This window comes from Larus michahellis, chromosome 3, assembly GCF_964199755.1.
Source record: "Larus michahellis chromosome 3, bLarMic1.1, whole genome shotgun sequence".
NCBI classification, from domain to species: domain Eukaryota; kingdom Metazoa; phylum Chordata; class Aves; order Charadriiformes; family Laridae; genus Larus; species Larus michahellis.
This window is the reverse complement of record NC_133898.1, coordinates 39,986,287-40,013,065: the sequence shown is the minus strand read 5'-3', so window position 1 is coordinate 40,013,065 and position 26,779 is coordinate 39,986,287. Positions and strand designations below refer to the sequence as shown.

The 26,779-nt window shown below is 49.2% G+C and overlaps 3 protein-coding genes across 3 annotated transcripts; 1 reads left to right on the top strand and 2 right to left on the bottom strand.

Annotated features, from left to right (window-relative positions):
• Positions 1-635: 635 nt before the first annotated feature.
• On the bottom strand, positions 636-11,610 carry GTPBP2 (GTP binding protein 2). Its single transcript, XM_074579802.1, has 12 exons — positions 11,359-11,610; positions 9,073-9,099; positions 8,256-8,440; positions 7,852-7,960; positions 7,105-7,302; positions 6,669-6,843; positions 5,805-6,024; positions 5,230-5,365; positions 4,761-4,819; positions 3,833-4,004; positions 3,389-3,553; positions 636-2,958 (listed from the first exon to the last, which is right to left on the bottom strand). The coding sequence occupies exons 1-12, from the start codon at positions 11,545-11,547 to the stop codon at positions 2,761-2,763; spliced, it is 1,833 nt and encodes a 610-aa protein (XP_074435903.1). The 5' UTR covers positions 11,548-11,610; the 3' UTR covers positions 636-2,760.
• A 311-nt stretch (positions 11,611-11,921) lies between these two features.
• MAD2L1BP (MAD2L1 binding protein) lies at positions 11,922-15,952 on the top strand. The gene is made up of 2 exons (XM_074579798.1): positions 11,922-12,863; positions 13,488-15,952. Exons 1-2 carry the CDS (start codon positions 12,456-12,458, stop codon positions 14,016-14,018), a joined length of 939 nt encoding a protein of 312 aa, XP_074435899.1. The 5' UTR covers positions 11,922-12,455; the 3' UTR covers positions 14,019-15,952.
• Positions 15,842-26,425, bottom strand: LOC141740700 (epoxide hydrolase 1-like). Its single transcript, XM_074579797.1, has 10 exons — positions 26,122-26,425; positions 24,720-24,743; positions 23,601-23,814; positions 22,669-22,849; positions 21,646-21,876; positions 21,131-21,260; positions 19,963-20,177; positions 17,626-17,734; positions 17,204-17,329; positions 15,842-16,251 (listed from the first exon to the last, which is right to left on the bottom strand). Exons 1-10 carry the CDS (start codon positions 26,148-26,150, stop codon positions 16,050-16,052), a joined length of 1,461 nt encoding a protein of 486 aa, XP_074435898.1. The 5' UTR covers positions 26,151-26,425; the 3' UTR covers positions 15,842-16,049.
• Positions 26,426-26,779: the final 354 nt, after the last annotated feature.

Here is a 26,779-nt window from a genome sequence, read left to right as displayed (position 1 = left end):
GAGAAATAGCAACCAGTCTGGCAGGGTTGTCTCACGCTCCTGTGACAGCGGCACGTCTCATTTCCTAAGTGTCTGGCAGGACCGGACTCTGCAGATGTCACTACTTGACACAAAAACAAGTTGAGAACAGGCAAATCCCTTCAGTGACACAAGTCACTTCCACAGGGAAGCCCTTCTGCCTCTGCCTGTCCCAAGGGAGCAACCTCTTCTCATGGAGAGAAGGCAGTCACAAACCCCTTGATAAGGTCAAAGCTATTTTAAAAACAACCCACCAGTTAGATGTGTGCCCTAGAAAACATCCCTTTAATTAGGCTCGGGGGAATTTGTGGCTGGGAGGAAGCACTCGCCACAGCCTGTTCCGCCCACAACAGCCCAAACTGCTGTGCTCAGGGTGACGTGGCTGCCTGTCACCCCAGGCTGCACACCCAGGCTTGCTCAGATAAGCTGGGAGAGCACAGTTGTAAACAGCAGCGCGCATGCATTCCTTCCATGCCACTGGATGGTATTTATAGGGCTGAATGCAGGAAGCTCGGGAAGGGGTGAAGGGCAGCCATCTGCAACCGTGACCCAGCTCCAAGGGCAGCAGGGCAAGAGCCCAGCTCTACCCTCGCTCATTGTACAACTCAGCCAGCAAGCTCAATAAAACATCTTTATTCTGTACATTTATATATAGATGCTTGGGGAACAGGGACAAACCCCAGCATTAGAAAAATTCAAGACAACAAAACAGCAATTATGAAGAGCATGGCACCAAGAACAGTCATGCCACAGATGGCAGGGATGAGGTGAGACCAGCCATCAGCTATTTCAGAGAAGGTCACAGCACCCCATGCCCACTTTGGGGCAGAAAACACCAGGACTGCTGCAAACAGGTGGAGTTCCCCCTCCACCCCCCCAGGCAGCTTGCTTTGTGAGCCACTAGCACCAAAGGGAAGAGCCTCCTGGCAGCTGGGTCTGTCCTTCTTGCAGGCCCAGGTGAAAAGACCACATCACTGTAACACCCAGACCACCACCAGGATGGGAAGAAAGAGGGATCCTGCTTGAGCAGTGACCCTGAGCCAGCAGCTGCCGTCTCACTGCTGGGCTGATGGGGAAGAAGGAGATTTTCAGCTATGTCAGTGCTCCCCGCAAGGGACAGGTCATTCCTGTTACGACTGAGCTGCCTTTGAATCCCTTCATTGATACCACCATTTCACTGGCTTCCCCACGCCTCAGCACGCTCTTCGCAGGGTGCAGTTGCCACCTCCCCACCTGCTAGAGCCCACCCCAGCAGAGAGTGCCGCTTTCTGACGTCCACAGAGCAGCACGGGCTGCTCAGCCCCGCAGGCACTGCCTGTGCCAGCAGCCCAGAAGCAGGACTTGCTTTCAGGATAGTAGAAGGGCTTGTTTGGGTGTCCAAGTGCTATCACAGGCCCTTCTCTTCGGTCAGGGCTGGCAGGCCACCATGCCATGCGATGGGGCTGGCTGAAGGCCTGTTGCTCACAGCTGACACATTTGGTCTAACAGTCAACAATAAAACCAAAAGCCTATGTACAGCTAAACGGCCCCTGCTGCACCCTCCAGGCTGCAAGTGGCCCAGAGTAATGGTCACACAGGGAAGCTGCACGACAGCGAGTGGGAGACAAACGTGCTCCACTCTTTGTGCACAGAGTCCTTGCTGGCAACACCAGCTTTCCTCTGACAACAAACCCCAGTGGCAAGGGAAAGAAAGGAATTCTTCCTCCAGGAGAAACAGAACTAAAGTCACGCCACTGTCAATTCACATCTAAACAACTGAAGCCACCTGGTCCTGTGTTAGTAACACAGCCTGTCCTCCTCACACACAAGGCAAACGTGAGGAGCGAGCTGGGCCGGGCCCTGGAACAGCCACACCAGGGAGCCCACTGCAAACCACTGCTGCCGATGTGCAGGTGACACCCGCAGCTGAACATCCATGGAAACAGCCTGCACACGCCAGCACAGGCCCAGGCCCCACTCTGCTCCACGGAACGGCCTCCTGCCCAGCTGCTCCAAGGAACGTATGCAAGTGCAAACTCTGACGTTACGTCGGGAGGCTGTGCCACTCGGAGCAGCCACAGCTTCCCGGGAGTCAGAAAACAGAATGCTGAAGGAGTGCGTACATGTGAGTAGGGAACAGGACGTTTGTCCAACAGTGAGACACTCAGATTGGAGTAATGCAAAACCAACACACAAATGGACACATAGCAGATTAAAGCCAACCAAGATTAAAATGGTTAAAAAGTGTCCTGGATGCATTCTGAGAGGTTCAATCAAGGCCCTGCTGTGGGTAGCAGGGCCTCTTGCATCCCCTGCCCAGAAGGCTGTGCTGCAGGATTATTCAAGAGAGGATTGTTATCAATCCAGTGCTCAGAGAGCAGAAATGGAACCAGATCTTGTGTTAGAGATGGAAAAACATCTCTTCACTGCCAGTCTTCAAGGGTTCTGCTCCTCCCAACCAGTAATTTTCAAACAGTAAACAAAGCCAGAACTTGCCTGCCCAGGTCTGCAGGTGCCTCTGATCTATTCTGAAGGAGGGCAGGCTAACAAAAGCTGCAGGTGATGTGGAGAACATGCTTAACTTGCCCCACGTACGGCACTGAATGCAAGAAACTCTCCCAGGCTCCATCTCACAGTGCGGAGAAGGGACACCCACACTAGAATGGGACAGCAGCAGCTCCAGGCATCACTCAGAAAGCCACAGGAGCTTCCATCCTTCTCCCCAGGTGTTGGTGAGTGGAGATCTCTCTGATCTAGTGGTAGTCAGAAGCTCAGCTGTCCAGGCCCCAGGGATTCCTCCAGGCCGTTTTCTTTGGTGGTGATGGCTTGGAGGTCAGTGACATGCCCAATGCCTTTGGTGACTCCTTCACGGAAAAGCAACTTGGCTCCGATCTTCAAGTATTCGGGGTGCTTGATGAACCTGAAGCGGACGACTGCCTTCTCTCCTGTCCGCAGCTTGTCCTGAAAAGAAAAAGGGGAGAGCTTAGATGCATCTACCATACCAATGTATGCAGGAGAGGTGCATGTGGATGCTAAGAAGATGAGACAAATGAGCAAGTTGCCTCCCTCAGACTACATGGCTTGAGCCCTTCCCATTATTGTATGGATAAGAGGAGACAGGAAGACACAAGCTCTGGAGAATGGAGGGTTCATCTCCCTTCACAGTCTTGCTGTAGTCCATCATGCTGCTTGTTTTGTGAGAAGGGAATTCTTTAACATGTTCGGAGGAAAAGCAACCAAATGGGCAGGATAAAGGGATGGAGTGTGCTCCTAGGAAGGGACACAGCTACTCAGGATACCAGTAGCCCCTAAGCTTTACTAGAGGGCATGGGGGAATCCAAACAAACCCCACAGGGAGGTCCATCTTCCTCCTCTTTCCTCTCATGCCTACCTTTCCATGGATCTTCTCTACGATAGCAGTCTGTCGTACATTCCCCACGTGCACCGTCACCTGAAATCCCTTCCGGAAAGTCGTGGCATGGAACAGCAGCACGATCTCAGCTTCAAACACTGAGCAGATGGTGGGGTTCATTTCTGGGCTCACCATGACCATGCCCTGCACAACAACCCAAAGCTCAGACCAGTTAGGGGCAGTCCCCTCGCTTCTGAACAGCCCCCAAAACCCACAAACACATCTCCACCCTGCGACTCGGTCTTGCATCCCATTCTCAGCCTTGTACTCATCCTACTTTGTAGCCTGGCCATTTCCTCCCCTTCCAGCGAGTTTCCTGCAAACATCTCCACTTCATTCCCACCCTACCAATGGGGGATCTCCAGGAAAGCCTCCAGTCCTGCTCATAGGACAAGTGAGCAACCCAGCAACAGCAGGACTCACCTTCCTCAGCAGGGAGCGGTCGAAGGGTCCGAGGGCCAGCGTGGCTGCCTGCCCAGCCCGCAGCACACGGCAGGCAGAGCGGTTGCGTTGGATACTGCACACTTTCAGCCGGAGGAACTTCCCGTCATCAGTGGGACCAACCACCAGGTTCTCCCCTTCTCGGCAGATCCCACTGCCCAGGGCAGAAGAGCAGGACAGAGTTCATCAGGAGACAAAGAATACATTTCACCCTCCAAGATCAACCTGCACAAACTCCCCAGGGCCAAGGAGGTGAGTGTCCTTGGACTCTTACTCGGGACCAACTAACAGGGATGCAAAGCTGGTGGGAACAGGGATTTCCTACATTAGGAGCGAAAGCCACATTATCACTCCTAAGAATACCAGGTATCCCTCAGACAGGGGCCATTATGTCCCTAGTGCTCTGCCACTCTGCACTGTTTCTGCTGGAAAGACTGCAGTTGACACCTGTTCTGTGTGGATGCGCTGGTAGCCATACTGCTCTGATCAGTCCCAAACACTGAGGGACAGCCACCTTCTCATGGGGTAGCATGCAGATAACCTCTGCTGGGATCGGAGGACTTGCCCTCTACCTTTTCTCCCCCTGCCTGAGGAATGAGGAACGCAACGCCTTGGGATCACAGCTAACCTCTGCTGACTCTGGGTCCCAGCATGCCTTCTTTCAGTGCACTACTGGTCACATTCCTAATCCAGCAACTTTAGAGCAGACTCTCTCCCTGCCAGCCCACGACCAATGGTCTGCTCCTGACACCTCCCAATACCCTGGGGAGCTTTACCCTCACTTGGCTCAGTCATCTGGCAGCAGTCAGGACTGAGCCTCACACTGCTTCCATCTGCAGCGGGTGACTTGGACCTTGTGGGAACTCCAGCAACCATTCACACCCTCTCTTGTCTGCCTGGCCTCACTTACCTCGACAGAGTTCCTCCCACAACAGTCCCCACCTCTGGCACAGTATAAATTTCATCGACCTGCAGCAAGGCAACAAGAATAAGCTGCTCAGACAGCTCTGAAATATCACTCCAGAATGAGAACAAGATGCCCGCCCCTTGTGTAGAGTGAGGTGAGCCCTCTGATGGACATCAGACACCATCTCAGAGCTTTCACTAGTTCCCACTGCCTTCCCATTAGAAGAACCTCTGCCATTTAAGTGGCAACCACAGAAACAATCTTATCTCTGAGATAGGAATCCCTTAGTTAGGACAGAGCCCAGCCTAACAGGCTTTTTTCGAGGGGCGAGTCCTTTCTTTACTTTGACATCTCCCAATAGTCCAGGAGTTCACCATGTCCCTCCCCATGGTGTCCAGATCCCCCAGAGTTTTGTTACGTGTCACAGCAATGAGTGCAGTACCAGAACTGGAAACCAACTACCTCTACACACCTGAAACTCTGTGAGTTGCTGCATTAGTTCTTCCTGCTCTTTACTGTTGGTCAGTGGAGGGAGGATGTTGAGGAAGACTTTTAAGAGATCCAGGTTCTCCCCAGAGACACTGGACAGTGTGAAGATTGGGGTGATGCTGTCAGACACAAACAGACAGGAGTAAGCAGAAGGCCAGAGCGCAGCTGCAGAAGGTGGCTAGGATTCTGAATCTATTGAGTCCAGCAAGAGGACAGAGACTACAGCAATAAATGGCCAGAGCAGGAGGGCACATGGGCCACTACTCTGCAGTAACCCCTGCCTCAACGGTTGGTCGAGGCACCAATCCCCTGCCAACCCGCTCTTCAGTCATTGAAAAGTAATTCCAGTGCAGCCTTGGGCACCTACTGCTTCCAGAACCCAAAAAAAGGCCTGGGAGGGGAAAATGCCTTCTTGGAGAACGCCAAGGTAGAAAACTTGATGAGGAGCCAAGATGTTCCAGATGTGGTCGCCTCCCCTGTGGCCACCCTTCCCCATCTCCGCACAGCAGCCCAGTCTGAATCGCCTGCTCCCAGCAGACGAAAGAAATTGTCCCTTACTTGGGAGACTGTGCGAACTGCTGTGCTGCTGTAACAGCATCGTCATCTGAGTTCACAAGCAGGGGAAGCTTGTTGCAGCCTGGCTGCTTGAGGATTCGCTCCAGCTGCTTCACTGTCCGTTCCACGGTGGCTTTTGAACACAAGTCAACTTTGCTGATGACAATGAAGAAGGGGACCTTGAGGGCCATGGCCAAGCCCAAGTGCTCTCGCGTTGTCCCTGCTGCAGGAGACAAGTGAGAGTGTAGGTGCAGTAGGAGTCACCACTGTTGCTTGTTTATGGGACAGCTACGTCTCCTGACTCTCCCACAGGCCCACTCTAGAGATTTCACCCTAACTGCTTAGTCCATCAGGCAATGAAAAAGCAAAATTATTCTTTTAAACAAAACCAAACATCAGTCCAGAAAAATAAAAACCACCAAGAATTTTTGTGACTGATCTCTTTGCTTCAAAAAGATGCAGTAGTTTTCATTCTTCAGCTAGTTTGACAGAAAACAGTCACAAAAATGTCAAGGAAAGATGTGGCAGAACTCCAGCTGCCCTTTGACAAGGCTTTGGGATTCAGCACTCCTATGAGTATGTCAAAGTTTTTGGTTGTTTTTTTTTTCTGACAAACACAGCCTCAAATTCCAAACAAAGACTCTGCTCAGGGTACAGTTTAATGCAGTCTACAGCTGATAAGAGGATCCCAGCTCTGCGCCCCTCCCAGGCACTCATAGGCTCCAGCTTACAAGAAATCAGGAGAGGCTTCCAGACTAGTATTTTTTTTTTATGACAACTGTTCCCAGCTAAAAAGGACCCACTCCCCCTATTCTTCATTTCTCTTCACACGTTGCTGTCAATCCATGCAGGTAAGGCAACACTCACCAATGCCAGTGTTGGCGCTAACCACCAGCATAGCGAAGTCCGGGCAGTAGCTGGTGAGGCCAAAGATGGTTGTTTTCAGATACTTGTGGTGGCCAGCCAAGTCAATGAAAGTGATCATTTTGGAAGAACTCTCACAGATCTCTTCTGCTGTTCGGGAGTCACTGTAATTTACCACCTGAGGAACGTAAGGACTCAGTGAGAGAAGGAGCCTCACCAGGCAAGTGAAGAAAACCCAGCTCTTATCTATCCACTTTGACCTTAGAATTAGTGAGGAAAGATCACTCACCATAGGTGCAAGAAACAACATCTGTTGCAAATGGGTAAGGTAGCACCAGGTTCAGCCCAAAGGACACAGAGCTGTGCTCACTCACAGTTGTAACAGGAGAGTAGTCCTATTCTCCTCCAGCTTTCTGAGTTCAGTAGCCCACTCTCTCACCTCTCCTTTGCTGTTGAAGCCGAGGATCTCAAAGCTGATGCTCGACGTTCTTCCTGACTGAATTTCATGGAGATGCCGGAAGAGGTTGAGGCGTGCTCTGCCCCGCCCATTGTCCAGCTCTCCTTGCGTTAGGACACCCAACAGGGTTGACTTCCCTGAGTCCACATTCCCCAGCACAGCTACTCGCAGGTCTAAGAACTGCAGGAAGAAGAACAAAGAAATCACGAAACTTAACTGCTGCTGTGCTGGGTGTGCATGAACACTACATGGCAGTGGAGAAGTGCCTCAGAGAGCTTCCTCCATGACGGACACTGTGCAGTGTAATCTTGCTCAGATTCTGCTCTTGCTCCGAGCAAACCACTGCACAGGAGTTGTGATACACTCTCTAGAATTGTGCTGTGGTATATCAGGCTTTCATATCACAAAAGAGGACATTTGCTGCAGCAGGACCTCTACACCCTTCCTTGTTTGCACACTAGCCTGCATCAAAACTGTTGCTGTAGAAGTGAAATAATTTCTCGCTTCTGATCCAGGCAATCTCTCCTACCAGTATCTGCCTCAACCACAGTCTTGGAGATGAAAAGCGTTATCATCAAGCCTCCCTCTGGCAGCTCTTTAAAGCATCTGCTATAGGGCAATCTATGACAAAACGCCTCTAGGGTTTGAGCTCCCATCCCAAAAGGAAGCTGCTTGCACAAAGCCTCTAAGTCTCCAGCAGGGGAGGATGGCCAAGTCGCAGGTCCCTACCTGCTGGTTGTCAGGCACCTTTCGGACAAGCACCTCCGTTATCTTCCTGGGAACGTCGCTGTCGTAATCAACCTCCCTCTCCCGCAGCACCGTAATGTCAGCCCCAACCCTGCCACAAAGACGAAAGGAAGGAGTGAGACACACACTTGTACTTGGCAGCTCTTGCACCTCTACAATCACAGCTGGCAAAGTGAATGGGATGAAAACTGGAAATAGCAAAGAAGGAGCCTCAAGCTTCCAGCTAAAAGCCTTTGTATTTCCAGAGCCTCATGATTAGGGAATTTCAGTCATACAGGGGCTTTGTAGAATGGAGCCACCAGCTCCTCAGGGGACTCCTGTGGCCAAGCCTCTCTACTGGAGGCTGTTTATGCCTGCAGCTCCTGCAGGTGAAAGGGAACACATACTTCTCTGCCATACGGCGCAGTGTCTTGAGTGAGGCACGCATCTCTTCCTCTGAGAGGCCCACCAGCAGCCCGTTGTCCTCCACGCCGATCTGATAGACGGCCTCACCTCGGCCTTCCTGTAGTCGCCACTTCATCTGTGTCACCAGGTGCTCAAAGCGATATTGCGAGGGATTCACTAGCTTTAGCTGTTTAACAGAGGGGGTAGTTACAGTCATAGCCTGGATGCTGAGGAAATCCCGTTGCCCAAGCCAGCAACTCCCTAACCCAACACCACGAAGCAATGCCCCCAACTCTGACCCACCTCTAGAAAACACAGCCCATGTTAGCATCTGCACAGAAGCTATAGGACTGGTGAGAAAGGATTTCACAAAGATGCATATATATGGTAGAAAAACTTCTTGCATCTTGCCAAAGGGGTTTGTACCCTGCCTGCTGTGGGGGTAAAGACAGCACTGTGGGACCTATCTTTGACACAGGAGCCAAATAAGTGCAAATGGCAGGACAGCCACAAGAAGTGACAAATGATTATCAGGGACGCCTGCGGCTCTCTCTCGAAAGGAAGATTTCTGAAAAACACAATGGGTCTCATCTCCTAAAACAGATTTCTAAAAACGAGTACTGAGATCAAACTCTTCCAGTTCAGCATGCTGTCTATTGCTAGGTACAGAGACACAGAAGATGACCGATAGTTCCTTTGTACAGTGTCCACTTTTCTGTACCTTCCTTGAACATGTTCCCCATATGCTGTCTTTCGTGAAGTTACTGCAAAATAACCCTCTGGGAGCAAGATCTCCTTTTGCAACCTCAAAAGGCTCACCTTGTATTCGATGTTCCCATCTTCTGCCTGGTCAGAGAACGAAACAAGACAGAAAGGTTAGATGCTGCACCAGCAAGGACTTCTATACTCTGCAGCACATGCTGACAGTTTCAGAGAGAGGGGAATGCGACAGAAATATACTGTGTTAGGTCACAGCCTCTTCTGCCATTCATTCCTACACTCAACCGGAACTTACTTTAGGTTTGTTTCTGATGTTTGTATCTCACATCATGAAAAACAGAGGACAAAACTAGAGAGGGACACGGTATTACTGTTTTGGGAGGATTTTTTACTGCCAATAAAGAATACAGACAGTCTAACAGTCACAGCGAAAGAGTTCCAGTTTCAAAAGGGCACAGGCCAGCAGATGACAAAGTCTCCTCCCTCACCCATCCATGACCCACAATGCCACCCACTGCATCCCACTCCCACCCTACCCAGCAGCTTCCATCCACCCAATGTGCACAGAAACTGGGAACAGAAGCCGCTGGCTCCTCTCCTGCACACTGATACCCTCCCTCAATTATTTTTTCATTGACTCCTTTCCATATCCTTGTGTCTCTTCTCTCTGCAAGAGAAGGACTACAGGCATAAAGAAGCAAGCTACTGACTTCTTTGCAGTACAGCAAGCTGGTCACTGGCCTGGCAGTTCTGGAGAACCAGACCTAATCGGGACTCCCTTTACACAATGTGCTCAGAAGAACTTTCACAGGAAGGGCTGGAGCCAGATGGGGTTGTCACAGAAAGGCCTGTGTTATCACCAAGCTCACTCAACAACAACAGGCCCCAGCTTTCCAAAAAGAACATATAACCAATATTTAAGTAGTTTTCCCCCTGAATTGGTCTAAGGGCCACTCAGAAAGGGCTGAAGCCTGCAGGAAGTCAAATACCCTGGCAGACTAAATGGAGCTGCCAACACTAAGCACTTCCTTTTCCTCAGGACACCAATTTACACGTCAGGAGAGGCGATAGCCCTCTCTTTGCCTTCTAGCTCAGCTCCTAACACAGCGGTGCTTACGGTGGCAAAAGACCAACAGAAGGAAGTTCTGAACTGTCAGCTCAGCTCTCAGGCAGCAGAGCTATGCAGTGAGAAAAGGGTACTTGCGGAAGGTTTTCCTCCCTTACCAGCTTTCCAGCTCTAAGAAAAACACATTCACATACTGTGCTGTCGTCTAAATAAGGGGGTGGGTCTCTTTGAACACAGCTGAGACTAGAAAAGCAACAAGCCTAGACTTGCTGGGCCACATACTGCACAGGGTAACCAGGGACAGGAAGCTGTGCTCAAACCACAGGGGGCTGTCCAGCCTCCAGCTGAAAGGAACAAAAACTAAACTGCGGCTGCAGGGAACAATCCTGCCCGTGGAGAAGATCTAACAGTAGCAAAGTGCCGTTTTCCCTTCTTGCCAAGAGCCACAGCCCTGCCTTGTGGAGGAATCGCTCCCTCCCAGCTCAGACTCTTATATTTTACAGAAAGCTCACTGACTGGGGCCAAGCAATCGACGCCAGGGGAATGTAATGCTCCCTGCAGTGACAGTCCCATTAGTGCAGTGCCAACTGCCTGAACTAACCAACACACCCACTTACTACCAATGCCATTTTTTCCTCTGCAAGAGGCAAGTGCCTCGGACTCTGTCAGTACCATCTGTATCTCCATGTAAGAAAACAGTTGTCAAATTAGCTGGGAAGGGAGTCACTAGAACCTGCCGAACAGTGTCTATGACTTTGGCAGCTGGAAAGGGGCTTACACCCACGTCTCTCAGGGAGAGATGCGAACAGGATGCTCGGGACTACGAGTTGAGCAAAGCTTTATTTCCGAAGCTATTTAGTTCCCAGACGGTAAAGCACCCACAGACAGATGCCAGGCAGCGAGATACTACCAAGGAACCGGCTTTGGCGGACCACGCAGGCAGCTCGCTAGCACTGGGGGCTGCCACGTCAAACCCCGGAGGAGACACCGGGCCAGGAGGAGACACCGCTCCCGGGGCCGGGGCTGCAGGGCCGCCCGCCAGCTGCTAGCCCACCCCCGGCGCGACCCCGCACCGACAGCGCCGGGACCCTCTCCAGAACCTGCCTCCAGCCTGACCCGCCACGAAACCTGCCGGGGCCGGGCTTCACACCGAACCGCTCGGTGGGGGCCATCCCTCCGCCGCCGCCCCCCGCCCTCGGGCCCTGCCCGGCCCTGACAGGAGCGGCGCGGGCCCCCGCGGCGCCAGGCCCCGGGGCGGGGGTCGCCCCCTCCGCGGCTGAGGGGACGCGGCGGCCATCGTCCCGGCCGGGGGAGCTCACCTCAGGCGGCAGGTACGGCGGGTTGTTGGCCTTCCCCCCCCGGCTCCGCCCGTTCTTCTTCTTCGCCTTCGAGCCGCCACCGCTGCCACTGCCGGGCGCGGGTCCCCCGCGCCCCCGCAGCGCCCCGCCCGCCCCGCCGGTCGCCGGCCGGCAGCAGCCCCCGAACAGCTCCGACACCCGGGAGTCCATGGCGACCGGCGCGGCCCCGCCGCCCCGGTGCGGCGTCCGCTCCCCTCCCGGGCTCCCCGCCCCGGCCCCACCGCCCCGGCCCCCGCGTCAGCAACCGCCGCGCGGCGCTACGGGAAACTGAGTCCCGCCCGCCTACAGCTCCCAGCAGGCACAGCGGCTCCACGAGCCCCGAACTACAGCTCCCGGCGCGCCCCGCGGCGCACGCCGCTCGCTTCCTTATGGGCGCCCCGCCGCGCGGGCGGATGGGAGTTGGAGTCCCGGGGAGGCGGCGCCGCCTGGCGGCCGCGGCGCACAACACGCAGGGGTGCCGCCGCTCCCCCGGCCCGGCCCTGCCCTCCGGGATCCGCCGGTGCCTCCCCTCGCCGTGCTGTGGAGGCGGCGCCCAATGGGGCTGCGGCCACGTTGTTTCCAAACACGGCGGCTGTCCCTCGCTCCCCGCCTCCCAGGGGAGGAGGGCCCTGCCGCGGGGCGATGGGAGCTCCTCTACAGGGAGAGCGGAGACAACGGGGCTGCCAGCTGCAGGGGGAAGGAGTTTAACGGCTCGGGGGCGGCCAGCGGGGCTTTGTCCCCTAAAAGCCGCCCACCTCGCGGGTGTGCTCCGGGCGGGCCCCGCCATAGGGCGGGGGGGGAACCCCGGCTAACCTGTTTACCGGAGCCCCCCGGGCCGCCCTGCAAGGGAGCGGCTGGGCTGGGCACCTGGGACTGCCGCGACCACCGTGGTGCCTCTTCAGCACCCCGGCAACGACCCCTGCACAAGCCCGGGGCAGAAGCCAGCCCACCAGCTCTGCTCGACTCGAGTCGGCTCAGCCCGACCCGTTTGCCGGAGCTGGGCTGCCCGCAGGCCTTCCCCCTATCGGGCCGGTGCGGTGCGATCCGCCGGGCGGAAGGCGCCCTGCTCCCCACCAAACATGGCGCCTGCACCGCCGGAAGCGGTGCGGGGCGGGCGCTCCGCCACTCCCATGATGCCCCGCGGCGGCGGCGGCCATTCAAATTCCAGCCGGCCGCCCTCGGCTAGGCAGAAGATGGCGGCTCCCGGTGTAGCGGTCGCTCCCGCTCGAGCGGCTTCTCCCGTGTCCCCGCTCCTCATCGCTGAGGCGCCGCCGGCCCTGGATCGTGGTAGCGGTGGGATGAGGCCCTGTCGGAGCGGGCCCATGGCGGCTGCCTGCCCCTCGGTGTCTGTGGTGTTCCCGGGCGCTGTGAGCCGGGAGAGCTGCTGCCGCTTCGCCTGCGAGCTCCTCAAGCACGTCCTGCACCAGCGGCACCAGCTCCCGCTCCCCTACGAGCAGCTCGCCTACTTCTGCCGGCGGGCGGCGCAGGTAAGGGGCGCCGGGGCGGCCTCGGGGGAACCCTGGGCCCAGGGAGCGGGGGGGGGGGGGGGGGGGGGGGGGGCGGCGGGGCCGCGGCGTTTTAAATATTCTAGCTGAGTAACTCGTAATATGTCGGCTGCTTCTGAAGTAAAGCACTCCCAGCTGTGGCCTTAAATGTTGCCGCAGCTTCATTTAAGAGAAATAAAATTAAAGCTTTAGGTTAGGTGGTCAAAGGGCTCAACAAGTTACTGTTTATCTCTTGTCGTCCCACTTTCTGCTCAAAGCATATTAGTATTTTGTTTGTTGCTAAAACAGCTCTAAGAAAAGGTTTTTTTTTAATCTTACATGATTTTGGAGTGTTAGCTGATCTTTAAGAGATGGGGTTTCTAATTCCTGGGGGAGTTCATCAGTACCATGATTCAGATTGAAACTGACCAACTCTAGAGCAGCCTTTTTGTTTTGATCTCTGGAGTCTATATGTGGGTACCTATATCCCTTAAAAGGAGCATAAAACCCTCTGAACCTTCCTTGACTTTCAGGGATGGCATAGGCCATGCTTTCTGAAGAGTGTATTAGGACTAATATGTCCCAATAATGAGATGTACTAATACTTTGGTTTGTTTTGTTTTCCAGGATGGAGATGTGATTAAGAAGCCACGTTCCATGGACGTGGCAAGCAAGAAGTGCCAGCAGGTGCTGATGGAGCTGGAGGGAGTGCTCCAGCACTTGGAAGTCATGTTTAGTTTGACATTGGTTCCTCGGGTTCTTATTCTACTTGGAGGCAATGTCATGAGCCCCAAGGAGCTCTATGAGCTCAACTTGGAGGGTATCTATGAGGGCAGTGCTGAGGAGAGCCTGAAAACTGCATCCTGTGTTCGCAAGCTCTTTCACTCGCTCTTTGTGGCAGATGTCTTCAGTGAACTTAAGGCTCTCCCTGTCACAGGCACTGTTGTTATGCTCCAAGGACACCGCGATTGTGGTGTTGATTGGTTCCGGCCCAAGCTCAACTATAAAGTGCCGACCCGAGGGAGGAAACTAACTGTTAACTTGTCCTGTGATGGAGACATCAACATGCGTGCCTCATCTCCTCAGCATATGACTTCTACTTGGGAGGACTATGTATGGTTTCAAGCACCTGTGACGCTCAAAGGCTTTCATGAATGATCTGTGGTCTGTAGAACTTTAATGGAATATTGAATAACCTTTGGTGCTGCTTTAAGTGATAATAACTTTATCAAATGTAACCGCGTATTCTTGTCTGCCTGGATCTCTTCCCCAGGGCATCTCCTGTCTTCCTGTAGCTGGACTGTGTTCATCTGTCTGCATCTCCTGAATTGTTGTTGAAACCAAATACCCTTTAAGGCATGGTTGCACACAGGGTACAGTGATTCTTTAGGGGCCTGAGTTGTTGCACAGGAAATGAATTAGTGTGCTGGGAGTAAAACTTTCCTGCCGTGTACTTGCTGAACTGGCAAATACTGGATACAGTCTTCTCTTTCCTGAATTTTAATGTGGCCATTTCTCTGGTAATAAGTACTACATTAGCTGATTGCTTGGGACTCTAGGTAATGTATGTTATTATTAATACGCTTGGTTGGCCTTTACTATAAAGGCTATAACCACTCTTACCTACCCTGTTCCTGCAAGGATGCTTTCCCTGCAGTCTGATCAGGCTTGAGTACTCAAGTGTTTGCCCATCTATTTGTTAAAATTAGATTTCCTCGTAACTCCATTTCAGTAACTTAATAGTCCAAAGAGTGGGACTTAGCAATTGGGAGGTCTTGTACCTAGTATGGTCTTGTACTGGTGATGAAAAGAGGTTGAGCAGCCCTGTGGAGGTAGGGAAGCGCATCTTCCTATTTTTTCTTTTACTAACCATTAGTGTAACAACCCTGACAATCAGATATACAGTTAAAATTAAAAGTAAGCAGTTTCTGCTCTAACCCTCTTCAGAGAAAGTTAGAACTCCTGCCCCAATATCCTAGTTTATTCTCACTTAAAACAACAACAAATAAGTTAATTTCTTGCTTACTTTCACCTCTTAGAAGTCTTAGCCTCCAAATGTTTCTGAAATCTGAAGAAGAGGGGAGGGGACTGTGATCAAGTTCAGCACTATCTTTACCTGTCAAATTCCTGTTCTAAATAAGAATGTATTGCCTGGAAGCAGAACTTGAGCCCTTTTCTTCTGGTTTGGTGTCTAGTGTAAAATGGGACAGGGAGGGAGAGAAGCCCTTACAGCACAGTGTGTCAGAACTAGATATCTGCTGGAGTTATCTTCAATCAGCTGGGTACTTATCTGTAATGAGCTTAATAAGCTCCACATAGCTCTATCTCGTCTGAAGAGAAACTGGAGCCTTCTGGTAGTGAGGTTGCTCGTGGTTTCTTGCTAGCAAAAATTGCACGATGGGGTGGTAAAAATCCTTTGAAAGGAGGGTAAAGGTTGAAGTAACCCTCTACACTTGGTGCACGTTTTAACTTTGACATTTTGTAATGGAATGAGATTGTAGAACTAGAAGGAAATTAAGTCGATATTTTTGAGCTTGGAGAACACTAGGAGTGCTATCTCTGCCTTATTTATCCATTTACAACTGTTTACAACGTGTAGTAACTGCTAAAACTAGCTCTAGGGGGAAAAACTGCTAGAATGAAGAAATCTGCCTTACGTGCAGCTGCCCACTTGAATATGTAATTGCTTGAATTGAATGAATGAAATATAATCTTGAATGAAATATAACTTGAACATAGGAGTGTTTGTGCTCAGGAGATCAAAACCCTTTATACCTCCACCAAGGCTGCTTGTAATGCATATTTAAGAATGCTAGCACTCAAGTACTTAAAGAAGCTTTTGAACAGAAGCCTTAGTTTGGAGGAACAAAGGGCCAGTTTCTTTCTACTCTTCCCCAAATGAGTGCAATGTTACTGCATTAAACTGTTTACATGCTCTTATACTTGAACTATGAATGCAGCAATGATATGGTGCCAGGAATGAAAGAAGACAAGATGCTTTTCTTTTTTTTTTCTCCTTATGAAGAGCTTTAGAGCTTGATTAACAAGTTTAGTATTATAATCATTATCAAAATAAAATGCTGGTTTCTGTATGTGATTACATTGGATTTATTTAATCCCTCAAAGTAGAGGTTCTGCTGGTGGCAGAACAGCTTACATACATTCTGTGTATAAATCTATACTGCAGGTTCACAGCTGTTCCACCTTTCTGACAAAGTGGATGATGTCTTGTGCCAGAAGCTTTGGTTCCTCAAAGGCAGCAAAATGCCCTCCACGTGGCATGTAAGTGTAAGTGATGATGTTCTTGAAGTTCTGCTTTGCCCAGATACGTGGTGTATGTACTATCTCCTGAGGAAAAGCTGCAATCCCTGTGGGAACATATACTCCAACCCTAGAAGACATTAGTTAACTGCATTTTTGAAAGAAGTCCTGGGGAAAGTCTATAAAAGCCTTCTGACTCTGGAACTGCCACAGTCAGCTGGAAAACTTTTACCACAGCAACCCATTTTGTGGTTTGTACTCTGTTGAAGAGCTTCATGTGTATTTGCATCTCCTTGAGTTTAAGAATGTTGTACCCCAAGATGTTTGAAGTAGAGCCAACTTTGCACACAGTTCAGTCTTAAAATGTTTTAAATTTTTAACCTTACCTTGCTTTGTAGTCTTGTGACATGTGGCAAGATGCCACACCTCTTGTGAGAGTCAGAAATGAGCTAGCTCATGTTTACTTTAGAACTTACGGTACCAGTGTAGCAATTGACTCTCTGGAGAGGAAAGGTAAACTGGTTCAGTCTACAAAGAAAAGGACTCTCCTATTTGTTTGTATGATCCATCACTTGGAGAATTCTGCTCAACAGCATTTTCCTGGTTAGCCTCTTACAGTCACCTTAAAGCCCATGGCTGTTAGAAGGTGCTCAGTTGCAAGTACTACCCTCCAGATTGTTTCCCCAAGTTTGTGATTAACAGTTTACCCACCAGTAAGCCATATCCTTCCTAATTCAGTTTAAACTTCTCTTAGAAATGCTCATGGTTTTCTGTTTTTACTGAGCTGAGCCACAGATTGCATTTGTTTGGTGATCAAGTATATAGACCTGTATTTTGAATACAAGCAAGACTGAATATAGCTTGATAAGTCTTCTGTGTTGTCTTGACCACAAGCCACTTTGTGTAAATTATAGGTTCAAAAGAAAAGTGGCCCTTAACTAGATTTATCAAAAGAAACTAAGAACTTGGATTTTTTTTTTTTAACTAGTAAAATCTGCTGTTGTAAGTGATCTAAATGTTTACATAGGCAAATGTGGTTCAACCTTATTTGCTAATCTGGCTTGCACCTGCCACTTCATTACCTGGCATAAGCAGTTAGATTAGGGTCCTTGGAGAAGTTCTCCTTGTAGAATCGCATTGAAGACACAATGGAGGATGTCACCCAATAAATCATCACGTTGGTCAAAAGCTCATCAAGAGAGTATTTGCTGTTGAGAGAGAAAGATGAAGACATTTCATTGGAAGCTGTTTCTCAATACACTATGTTGGGCTCGTGCCCTGAAGAACAATTGTTCTTCTTCTCCCTTTGTTTTCAAGCAGCAAATTAATTGGCACCCATGTGCCCAGAGCAAAACTGGTGCCGAAGCAGTAGTTTGCAGGCAGTCTGCTATAAGTTTAAACTACTAGTCACGTGTAATCTTTCATCCTTAAAATTCAGCTTTGACTGGCCAGTCTTTTACCTGTTTTAACAAGTGTTCTCATGGAAGATCATCTGTTTTCTTACCTTTCCAAGCCTCCATCATCTTTATGCAGAAATGATTTATCTGTCCAGGTAGAGAATTTCTCTAAAATATATGCAGCAAGCCCCACAGGGGAGTCATTCAGTCCACAGCCTATTCAGAAGAAGAACGGGAGAGCTATTGCTGTTGCCTGATGTTGCAATACTTCTGTGGAACTTAAACTGGACTTTGATTAATTCCTTGGAGTTTTCTATGAGAATTCAGTAGAAAGTCTGTATTTTACTAGCCCCGATAGTACTTTATTCTTGACAAATTCACCCCAGTGTAATTCCAGCTGTAACTAACAGCCCTACACACTCAGGTAGTTCCTATACAAAAGAAGCTAGGAGCTAAGAAAGTCGTGTTGGCTTCTTGGTAATGTGTGTCAGAAGGAGCAAATTGTAAAGGGATTACACTCTGAAAAGATGTTCCAGATAAACTATTTGGGAGCACTGTCCTGCTTAGGATGGATAACCAGGACCCCAAATGCTGTTTATCACTTTTTACCCAGTTTAAACAGTGTAGTGCTGTGTATGTGTTATCTGTTCCTGCCTTTGGGGAACACTAACAAACATTATAAACACAGCAGGTACGCAGCATATTATACCTGTGTTCTTACCTGTAAAACAGGGATAGGGATTACTTCAGTAATGATAGAGGCTTGCCTTGGGAAAATTTCTGTAACATAGCCTAGGCTGTAGCTTTACAGTATATGCTTTTTCCAGATTGGAGAGTCCTAGACTATGTACAACAGTGCTTGTACGTAAGCTGCTTGGTCACTTCAGTCTTCCTTTTCTCCCTTTCCTGTATTCTTCTGATTCTAAAATGTATTTATGAAACAGGGTGAAAAGGGGTGCAACAGATTCTGAATATCAGGAATTTAGTGTTTTGCCTTAGTCTCATTTTGCTTTCTTTAAGAGTTTGTCAGATTCTCTCGAGCTCTGAGCCGGCTGACATTTCAAAGCACTAGCCATGACTCGTGGGTTGTCTCACATGGCAGCAGCCAAACTAGAGCCCATTGTGATTTTCTTCCTCTACTTAAATTGCTTTGGACTTTGTTGACATCAATTTTTATTGGCCAGTTTAATTAGCCGGTCACTTAACTGTTTTTGCAACTCTCTGCAGTTATCTTCAGATTAAATCAAACCTTGGATAGTTGTGAAATTTTCACTTAACCATTAACTTTTTTCTGCAGAGAAATTGGGATCATGTTGAAACATATAGGTGCCAGCACAGATTTTTGTGATACTCTCCCTCCCTTGGAACTTGCTTACTTATTCCTGTGCTTGGGTTCTCATATTAACTAATTAATCCATGAATGTGATCCTTTTCTTAAGGAAGTTTAATTTCTTTAAGAACATTGGGGGAGGAATCTCAACAAAACTTTTTTGGAAAAGAAGTATGTTCCATTACTGGATCCACATCTCTGATTCTTCCAGAGCTCTGATTTTTGAAGTGTGATTTCCCTGTGATATTATCACCTGTAAATCGACTCTTCTCTTTAAAATAGTTCTGCTAGTTTTCTGATCAGAGACTAGACAAACAGGTCTTCGTTTTTCTGGTGCTACCTTCCCTGTTTGGCTCTTAAAAAAATAATAAAAAAACCCCACCACCCAACCTGGTATCTTGTTTGTCTCCTTTTATTTCTTTGGTATTGTGATCAGTTCAAGCAACTGACTAGGCATTAGTTAACATTTCAGTTTGAGTTTCTTCTTTTTCACTGAATTGCCAGGATGGGATGCTATTCATTCTACAGTCTCCACATCTGACACCAGTCTGAGACAGCTCCACTGTCTTTCCTGATTAAGGATTTTTTCAATCGAGGAATAACCCATAATCCTCACTAGTAGTGACTGATGCAAATAATTCATTTAACTTTTCTGAGATGGCCATGTCTGTCTTCAGACTCTTTATCTACTGGCCTCACTAACTATGTCAGGCTTCTGGCTTTTCAGGTGTTAGGGCGGTATCTACCTTTCTGCAAGTTTCACATTGGACTTGCTTATGATATTTTTCTTATTTTCACCCACATTTTATTTCTAGAAGCTTCAATTTCAGGACCCTGTGCTTTACTTTAAGAGGCTTTTTGCAAAGGAGTTCTTTCCCCAAGAGAAATATCATGCCATTTAAAAGACTTCGAGAAGTGGTGTTTGTAGTCTCCATCTTTTTTTATGCTGTTCCTTTTAACTTCCTTTTAGGCAATTCTTGTCCTCATGTCTTGCACTCAGTCACCAGAACTCATTGCTTCTCAAACATGGTTAGCCTTTGTTCAACCCTAAGTTTTTATACACCATAAGCAGTTAGTATATAATGTTCATAGTGATATAGAGAAGGTTCATTACCTGCAGTGTCTGGTTTGGTGGCTTGGATGTGTAAGTAGCCAGACTCTCGCAGAAGGTCATATATATTCTTCTGCATGAAAGGGTACGTACGTCGAACATCTTCCCTAGTGAGGCCTACGAGCCATGGTACATAAGCCCCAAGCATCACAGAAATCATTCTTCTCAAACCTTGTTTGTTGACGAAGACGAGATTCACATGAAGCCCCTTCACAGATCTAAAATTAAGTTAATGAATAGATGGTTAAATCAAGTGATTTTCTGCCTCTAGATTTTCTAGAAAATAAGTCTGACTGGAGCTGTGATAGAAGTATTTCACTGAACAAAATACATAAAACCTTCAGGTTCATCATGGTTGAAAAAAAAAATTATGGGAGTTAAAAATGGTACAGCTGGTGCCATCTCCATCCAGCTGTGCCACTGGTATGATGTTGACTTTAGGCATTCAGTTTCTGGATGTGGCATATCCACACTGATAGCTGTGGCTGTTGTTCTTGTATCATACTGCACAGTAGGTAACAGACTGTGTTGGGTATTTTCTGAAGAGCTTGAGTAGGTCACACATGGCCACACTTCTGGGAACACACAACTGCCCTTGCGAATAGTGAGCTGCTCAGAATGCAATCTAACTGCTTTAAGAGCTTTCCTCCTTTAGCTCTTCTCTGACCTAAGTGTGGCTGTGGTGCCAGCTTTTCATTAAATGCTAAACAATGAGCTGTGATGCTATCTGCTAAGGAAAGTGCTGTGTTTCTTTTCCAATCAGTCTCAACTTTGTATTTTAGATTGGAAAGTCCTGTACTTCATGGTACCGTTCAGCTGCTAAAAGGTTGAGCTCCTTCCTTCCTTCTTTCCCTGCTGATTTTACATTTCTCTCCTTCCTGATTTAGAATGATGATCTGTCTTGAATCAAAATGCAGCAGCGTGTACTTCCACAACTAGTGAAAGAGAAGCCAAACAGCACTGAAATTTAGGAAGTGTGATAACTGGGTCAATATCAGTGCAAAGCGTATGAATACAACTGAATTCATAGGGGTGGGGATGTCCCTGGAGGAAACGAAGCAGAAGGGGATGAGAGGCCAGGCAAAAGGAAGGCAGGGCCAGGACTGTGGAGTCAGAAGATGGGGTAAGAACAGGAAGCAGCTTTTCTGCACCGATTCCCTTTGCTACTCACTGTGGCAGCATCTGGGCCATGTTTGTGGTAATACGAGATCCCCAGTCTCCTCCCTGTACATAGTATTGCTTGAAGCCCAATCTGTTCATCAGCTTATGAAATATCCGAGCTGTTGCTATGGTGTCAAAGCCTGTAGGTAAAGAGAAACACTGTACAGGAGACCTGTTTTTCCTAACATTCATACCCTGGATGAAGACCATGGCCTGACAGAGGCACGAGTGTGCTGCTCTGTGAAGGCACAGTGTGCTATGCTGCTCTGCCTCACTCTTTGGCACTAAAGGGAACACAAGATGATGGAAATTCAGTAGAAAGTGGAGAAAGTGGAAAGCAGAACTGGCTTCCAGCTACCATTGCCTTCCAAATCTCCACAGGCAGCCCCAGAACCTCAGACACATAGGTGTTAACGCAGAGCCAAGCATCTGCATTCACAAACTGCAGTGTCCAGGGGCCCCAGGGATGGCTGAGGTGTTGCTCCAAAAACCTTGTGATTCCTGCAGATCCTTTTCATTGCTTACCTTTCTGGTGCGGTGCCTCTGAGAAGCCGTAGCCTGGGATGGATGGGCAGATGACCTCAAACACCACATCACCCTCGTTCAGGCCGTGCCTGGATGGCTCCGTGAGCAGAGGGATGATCTTGTAGAACTCATAGAAGGAGCCGGGCCAGCCATGGACCATCAGCAGAGGTTGAACAGCTCGACCATGGGGGACATAGGAGGGCTTCACATGGATAAAATGGATATCGATCCCTGCCACACATCCAAGACAGATAAATGAAAGGTCTGGTTCCATCACAGTCTCTGCTTTCTACTCTGAAGAAGGGGGGTGGCAAAACTGTAATTAGCATTTGTAGCAGCAGTTACACAATCAACCCACAGCAAGAAGATGCCTAGTTGAAAGGGGATGCCTGGTATTCTACCTATGTCTCATAATTTTCATACAGACAGAGGTATTAATCCCAGCCCTAGATGTTGGGGTCACAGGAGATTGAGCATCCATCTCCTCAGAAACTAGTCTCACAGTATATAAGTACCGCTGTACTTAAATGAATAGCATAATGCAGGAAAGATACTTGCAAAAAGACAATAAAATTACAAAATATGTGGGTGATAAAAAGAGAAACATGAAAAAGTTAAGTGCAAGGTAGAAGTTTAACCTGCAGATCACTTAGCTAAAGTCTGGCTAACTTCACCTGGCTAAACCGGGTAGTGGTGGGAATTCTAGCCTCAGAGTCTGGGTAAGTTTTTCAATTTTTAAAGGTGGCTTCAAGGCAATAGCAGAAGAAAACCTCATCATTAGTTAGCACAGGTTAAGAAACAGATGAAGCCCATCTTGAAACAGATCTAATCTTATTGCCACTGTGTAATGGTCTTAATCTACAGGAGGTTATTAATAGTATAGCCTCCACTAGTGATGTTTCACTCGTATCACTAAGCTGTCATGCATATTGTTGTCTTAAATATTGTAACCTCTAAAATCCTCCCCTTCCCTCCACACGTTTCAGAAAAGAGACCAGCTCAAACCACAGAGACCCCCCTCACCTTCAATAGTGGTTCGGAAATGGGGATATTTGTTCAGGACTTCCACTTGCTTGCGCCAGTCGAACTGGTTCCTCCAGTAGGCCACCACCTTCCGCAGGTAGTTGGAGTTGAAGCCATAGTGGAAGGCGGCCCCTTCCAGTGGTGGTGTGTAGCGGGCCTGCTCCAGGCGGCGGTGCAGGTCCTGCAGAGGGGAGCCCTTCTTGCCAGGCTGGCCAGCTGCCTGTGTTGGCCAGCAGCTGGTCTGCTGGCTTTTGTACTGCTATCTGGGACACCATGAGCTTTTCTGAAGCAGTGGCATACTCTACATGGTCCCCTGAATCATTTCTATGGGGAATTTATTTTTCTACTAGGGCACCCAGAAGTACCATGTCTTACTCTTGCTTTAGGGTTTTTGGCATGAGGAGCTTGCTCGCACTGCCAGCTGGGAGAAGAATAATGAACCTCAGCCTAAGCTGCCAATTGCTAGTTGGCTAGATAATTGGGAAAGGCAGGTAGGGACAGAGGTGCTGCAACTCAGTCAATACCCCGTCCCTCTTCACCCTTCCAGCCCTTACCCCTATGGAAGCCCCTCAGTTCTGCCCCACCGGTGTCACTGGTGTCCTGATACCCTCCCACCCTGCTCCACCATCCACACACCCACTGTCAAAGTCTGCTGCTCAAAGTGCGGCCTTTCCTCAGGAGTGGTCCCAGGCCACATGGAGGGCGTGTGGTCTCAGAAAGTCTGTATGGGACATCGCAATGAATCTGAGCTCAAATCCCATTCATAAAGGGCAGTGAGCCACAGCGTGATGTAATGGTGCTAGGGAGCTGCACTGGCATATGTAAGTGTCCTGCTGCCACCCCCAAGACATCATCTCAAAGCAGTAAGGTGGGTGATGGACTGGCTCCACCTTGCAGCTTTCCGCCCCTCCCTACATCCGAGCAACCAGTACCTCGATTTCTTTGTCAGATGCTTCAATCTTGAAGGGACGGATACTTTCATCTTCTTTCCCTTTTAGGGGTCTTTCACCTGAGCCCCACCATCCATCACCCATTTCAATAGTCTTGATCTTGTGTCTAGACCTCAGCCAGAAAACCAGCATCCCTCCAACCCCCAGGGCGGCTGCAGGGACCAGGACTGCATTCTTCTGAGAATATTCAAAAGACCTGGGGAGGCATAAAATTGTTTGTGTTCAACAATGGAAGTGTCAAGGATAAAGGGGCTATGCTGTGGCTTGTATTCACATTGGTTGGGCCTGAGCAGTAACAAATGCCTACAAATCCTATGGAGTCAGCAGGGGCTGGGGCGTTTTGTTTTTTTTGAAGATCACAGGCAAGATTTGGGGCAGGTTTACATCCACCAGTGCTTCTTAGGGACCTCAAGTCCTTGCTGATCAGGACTTGCAGATCACAAGGCTTTCTTCTCCCTCTCCTTGTGTATGAGGATGCCGTGGGGGACAAGGGTCAATAAGATATGGGCCAGTCTGTTCTAAGGCAGGTGCTGGAGTGAATGGGATAGTAGTGACTGGACTCCTCCAGGAATAAAAACTTCACAGACAGAATGGGCTGAGAAGCAGAGCCAAGGGTCTTCAGCTGGATGCGCCCCTCTTGGCACTGCTTTATACATAGCTTCCCTACAGATTCAGTCATCTTTTAGAGCAACACTGGCCCTCCACCATAGCTTTCCATGGGTAAGGGTCTCAGCTTGTCTGTCTGGTGCCCCTGTTTCTGTTCTAGACAGCAAGGTTTCACACTTTGTTGAGGTGTGGGAGCTAAGTCACCACAGTTGGTTTTAACAGACATGCATGGTTCCAAACCGTTCAAATGCTTGAGCAATCAGTCTTAAATGATTTAAATACCTTCCCGTCCCTCTGACCTGTACTTCAATCTCTCCAGCTTCCCTTGGGGATTAGTAGAGGTGTCTGGGGGCTGTTGCAGGGGGCTGCAAGGGGACTGTGAATGAAGATTTTTGTTGTTGTTGCCATACAGGTTAAGGAAGAGGCTATAATGTGCCCCAACCAGCGTGCTAATAAAAAGTGGAGGCCTCAGCACAGAGCATCTATTTCACTCACCTGATCCGCGACAAGATGCTCTCCCTACAAAAGGGAAAAAAAAAAAGAAAAAGATCCTTATAGTCTGATTGTGTTATCTGAATGGTAGGGATCCCTTAGGGATGGGGCAAAGAACGTCACCTGCTAGCACCATGTACTGCCCAGTTATGGGATCACAAGCTTTTTAACCATCTGGCAACATCTGCCATTATTTTTCTTACTTTTTGGATGGGACAGAAAGACAGGAGCTCAGAGCACTGCTTCTGCATAAAGAGGCAGTGTTTCTGGGCTGTGTTTTAGCTAGATAGTTTGTTGCCATAATATTCCCTCCTTCAGCACAATTTAGATAAAAGGCACTAAACAACTGGGTAGGTGTCCTTGCGGTGTTTCATCCTACGAGCAGCTGTGTTAATTCAGCCAAGAAAATAGTTTATTTTGACTGCTGTGTAGTGATAGGTGCGCAGCCTTGGCAGAGGACTTTCAAGCTCAAGGGTTATTCTGCTGCCAGCCATGTGGTATTCATTGTGCTGCAGGACTGGCAGGAGGAGAGGCTTGTGGGACCTTTCCCTGTTCAGAGTTCAATGAGCTGCTGTACCTTTGCTACTTCTAACTGCTCCTGGCTGGCTACCAAGCTTTTAGGTCTCATCTGCCTGCAAGAAAAAGAAAACATCCTCCTTGGTTCTCTTTCAGCCAGGTAGATGCTCTTGCAAGAAAAGCACAATCTAAAATCTAGCAAAATTAGAAGTGACAGGAGAAAGTCTTGTCACTCTGCCTTTGTGGAAGGCAACTAGATTAGGGAGCTGTTTGGTGTCATAATTACGATACCTTGAGAAAAAAAAAAAGAAAAAAAAAAAGACATGAAACTTCATGAAAAAACAAGTCTGTTGGGTGTTTCTTTTTACCTAGTATCATTTCCCACTGCTACCTGTGAGGTAGAACCCAGTGCCTGTACTGAAGATCCCAGCAGTTGCCAAGACAATTTGGGAACAATCTCTGAGACAGCCTATGTGTGATTTTTAAGGAGGTATCTCCTTAAGCCACTCCCAGAGAAGGAAGAACAGGGCTCCTAAGAGCAAACAGTGTCAGCCTCCACCTCCCTGGAGGCTGAACAGCTTATGCAACAGGTCATAATACGCCCCTGCACTTCCATCACAGAGTTTAGTGAGACAGAGGCATGAAACCAGTTATCATGGCAATAGCACAAACTCGGCACTGCTAACAAAGCAAGCATGTCCTAGAAGCAGCTCTCTGAATGACACAAAACAAGGCTCAGTCTAATAAAGCCTCCTCCACACTCATGCTCAGGAGAACTCAGCCTCATGCTCCCACCCTCTGATGGCCTGGTGACCCCACAGGGGCTTTCTCCCACCCCAACCCTGGGGACTCTTGCTCGCAGTCCCTCCTCCCTGCACCGAGATCTCACCAGGCATTTGGAAGGAACTCCTGCCACATGTCTGCTCCTCCTCACTTGGCTGCTGGTCCGAGCGAGAAGTAGCCCAGATGTCTCCTCTGCTGGTTTCTCTTCGGCAGTGACGCTCTCCCCCCCGTGACAATGCAAGCTACATCATTCATTAGTGCCACCTATCGCCTAAGTGTGCAGTTGCAAATTAATCTCAACAGAGGCAAATGCAAAGTCCTGCGTGGGGAGGGAATAACCCTGTGCACCAGCACAGGCTGGATGCCAAATGCACAGAAAGCAATTCCGCAGAGACTGGCCCGACGTCCTCAGCTGAGCCTGAGTCAACAAGGTGTCCTTGCAGCACAGGCTAGCTGCATACAGGGCTATACAGCAAGCATGTTAGCCAGCAGGCTGAGCGAAGAGACCTTTCACTCTCTTCAGCACTTGTGAGACCACATATGGAGTGCTATGTCCAGTTCTGGCCTTGCTGGTAAAGTAAAGATTTGAGTGAGCCCACCTTTGATGGTGGAGGGCCAGCAAGCTGCCAGGGGACTGGAGCGTGTTATGTCCAAGGAGAGACAGAGAGACCTGGGCTTGTTCAGCCTGGAGAAGAAAAGGCAAAGGATGGGGTCTTATTGCTGTCTACAGCTACCTAGGGGAGAGCGTAGGAAAAATGGACCCA

What these genes read in the sequence shown, in the direction of transcription:
- GTPBP2 (XM_074579802.1), bottom strand. Translation starts at nt 11,547, where the DNA reads ATGGACTCCCGGGTGTCGGAGCTGTTCGGGGGCTGCTGCCGGCCGGCG. An exon ending in ATGGGAACATCGAATACAAG is followed by an intron (nt 8,441 to 9,072) that starts GTGAGCCTTTTG and finishes TCTGTTAAACAG; the next exon opens with CTAAAGCTAGTGAATCCCTC. An exon ending in GTGGGAGGAACTCTGTCGAG is followed by an intron (nt 4,005 to 4,760) that starts GTAAGTGAGGCC and finishes TGCCCTGGGCAG; the next exon opens with TGGGATCTGCCGAGAAGGGG.
- MAD2L1BP (XM_074579798.1), top strand. Translation starts at nt 12,456, where the DNA reads ATGGCGCCTGCACCGCCGGAAGCGGTGCGGGGCGGGCGCTCCGCCACT. An exon ending in TCTGCCGGCGGGCGGCGCAG is followed by an intron (nt 12,864 to 13,487) that starts GTAAGGGGCGCC and finishes TTTGTTTTCCAG; the next exon opens with GATGGAGATGTGATTAAGAA.
- LOC141740700 (XM_074579797.1), bottom strand. Translation starts at nt 26,150, where the DNA reads ATGTGGCAGGAGTTCCTTCCAAATGCCTG. An exon ending in GAGTTCCTTCCAAATGCCTG is followed by an intron (nt 24,744 to 26,121) that starts GTGAGATCTCGG and finishes TCCCTTTTGTAG; the next exon opens with GGAGAGCATCTTGTCGCGGA. An exon ending in AGCATCTTGTCGCGGATCAG is followed by an intron (nt 23,815 to 24,719) that starts GTGAGTGAAATA and finishes ATGCCTCCCCAG; the next exon opens with GTCTTTTGAATATTCTCAGA.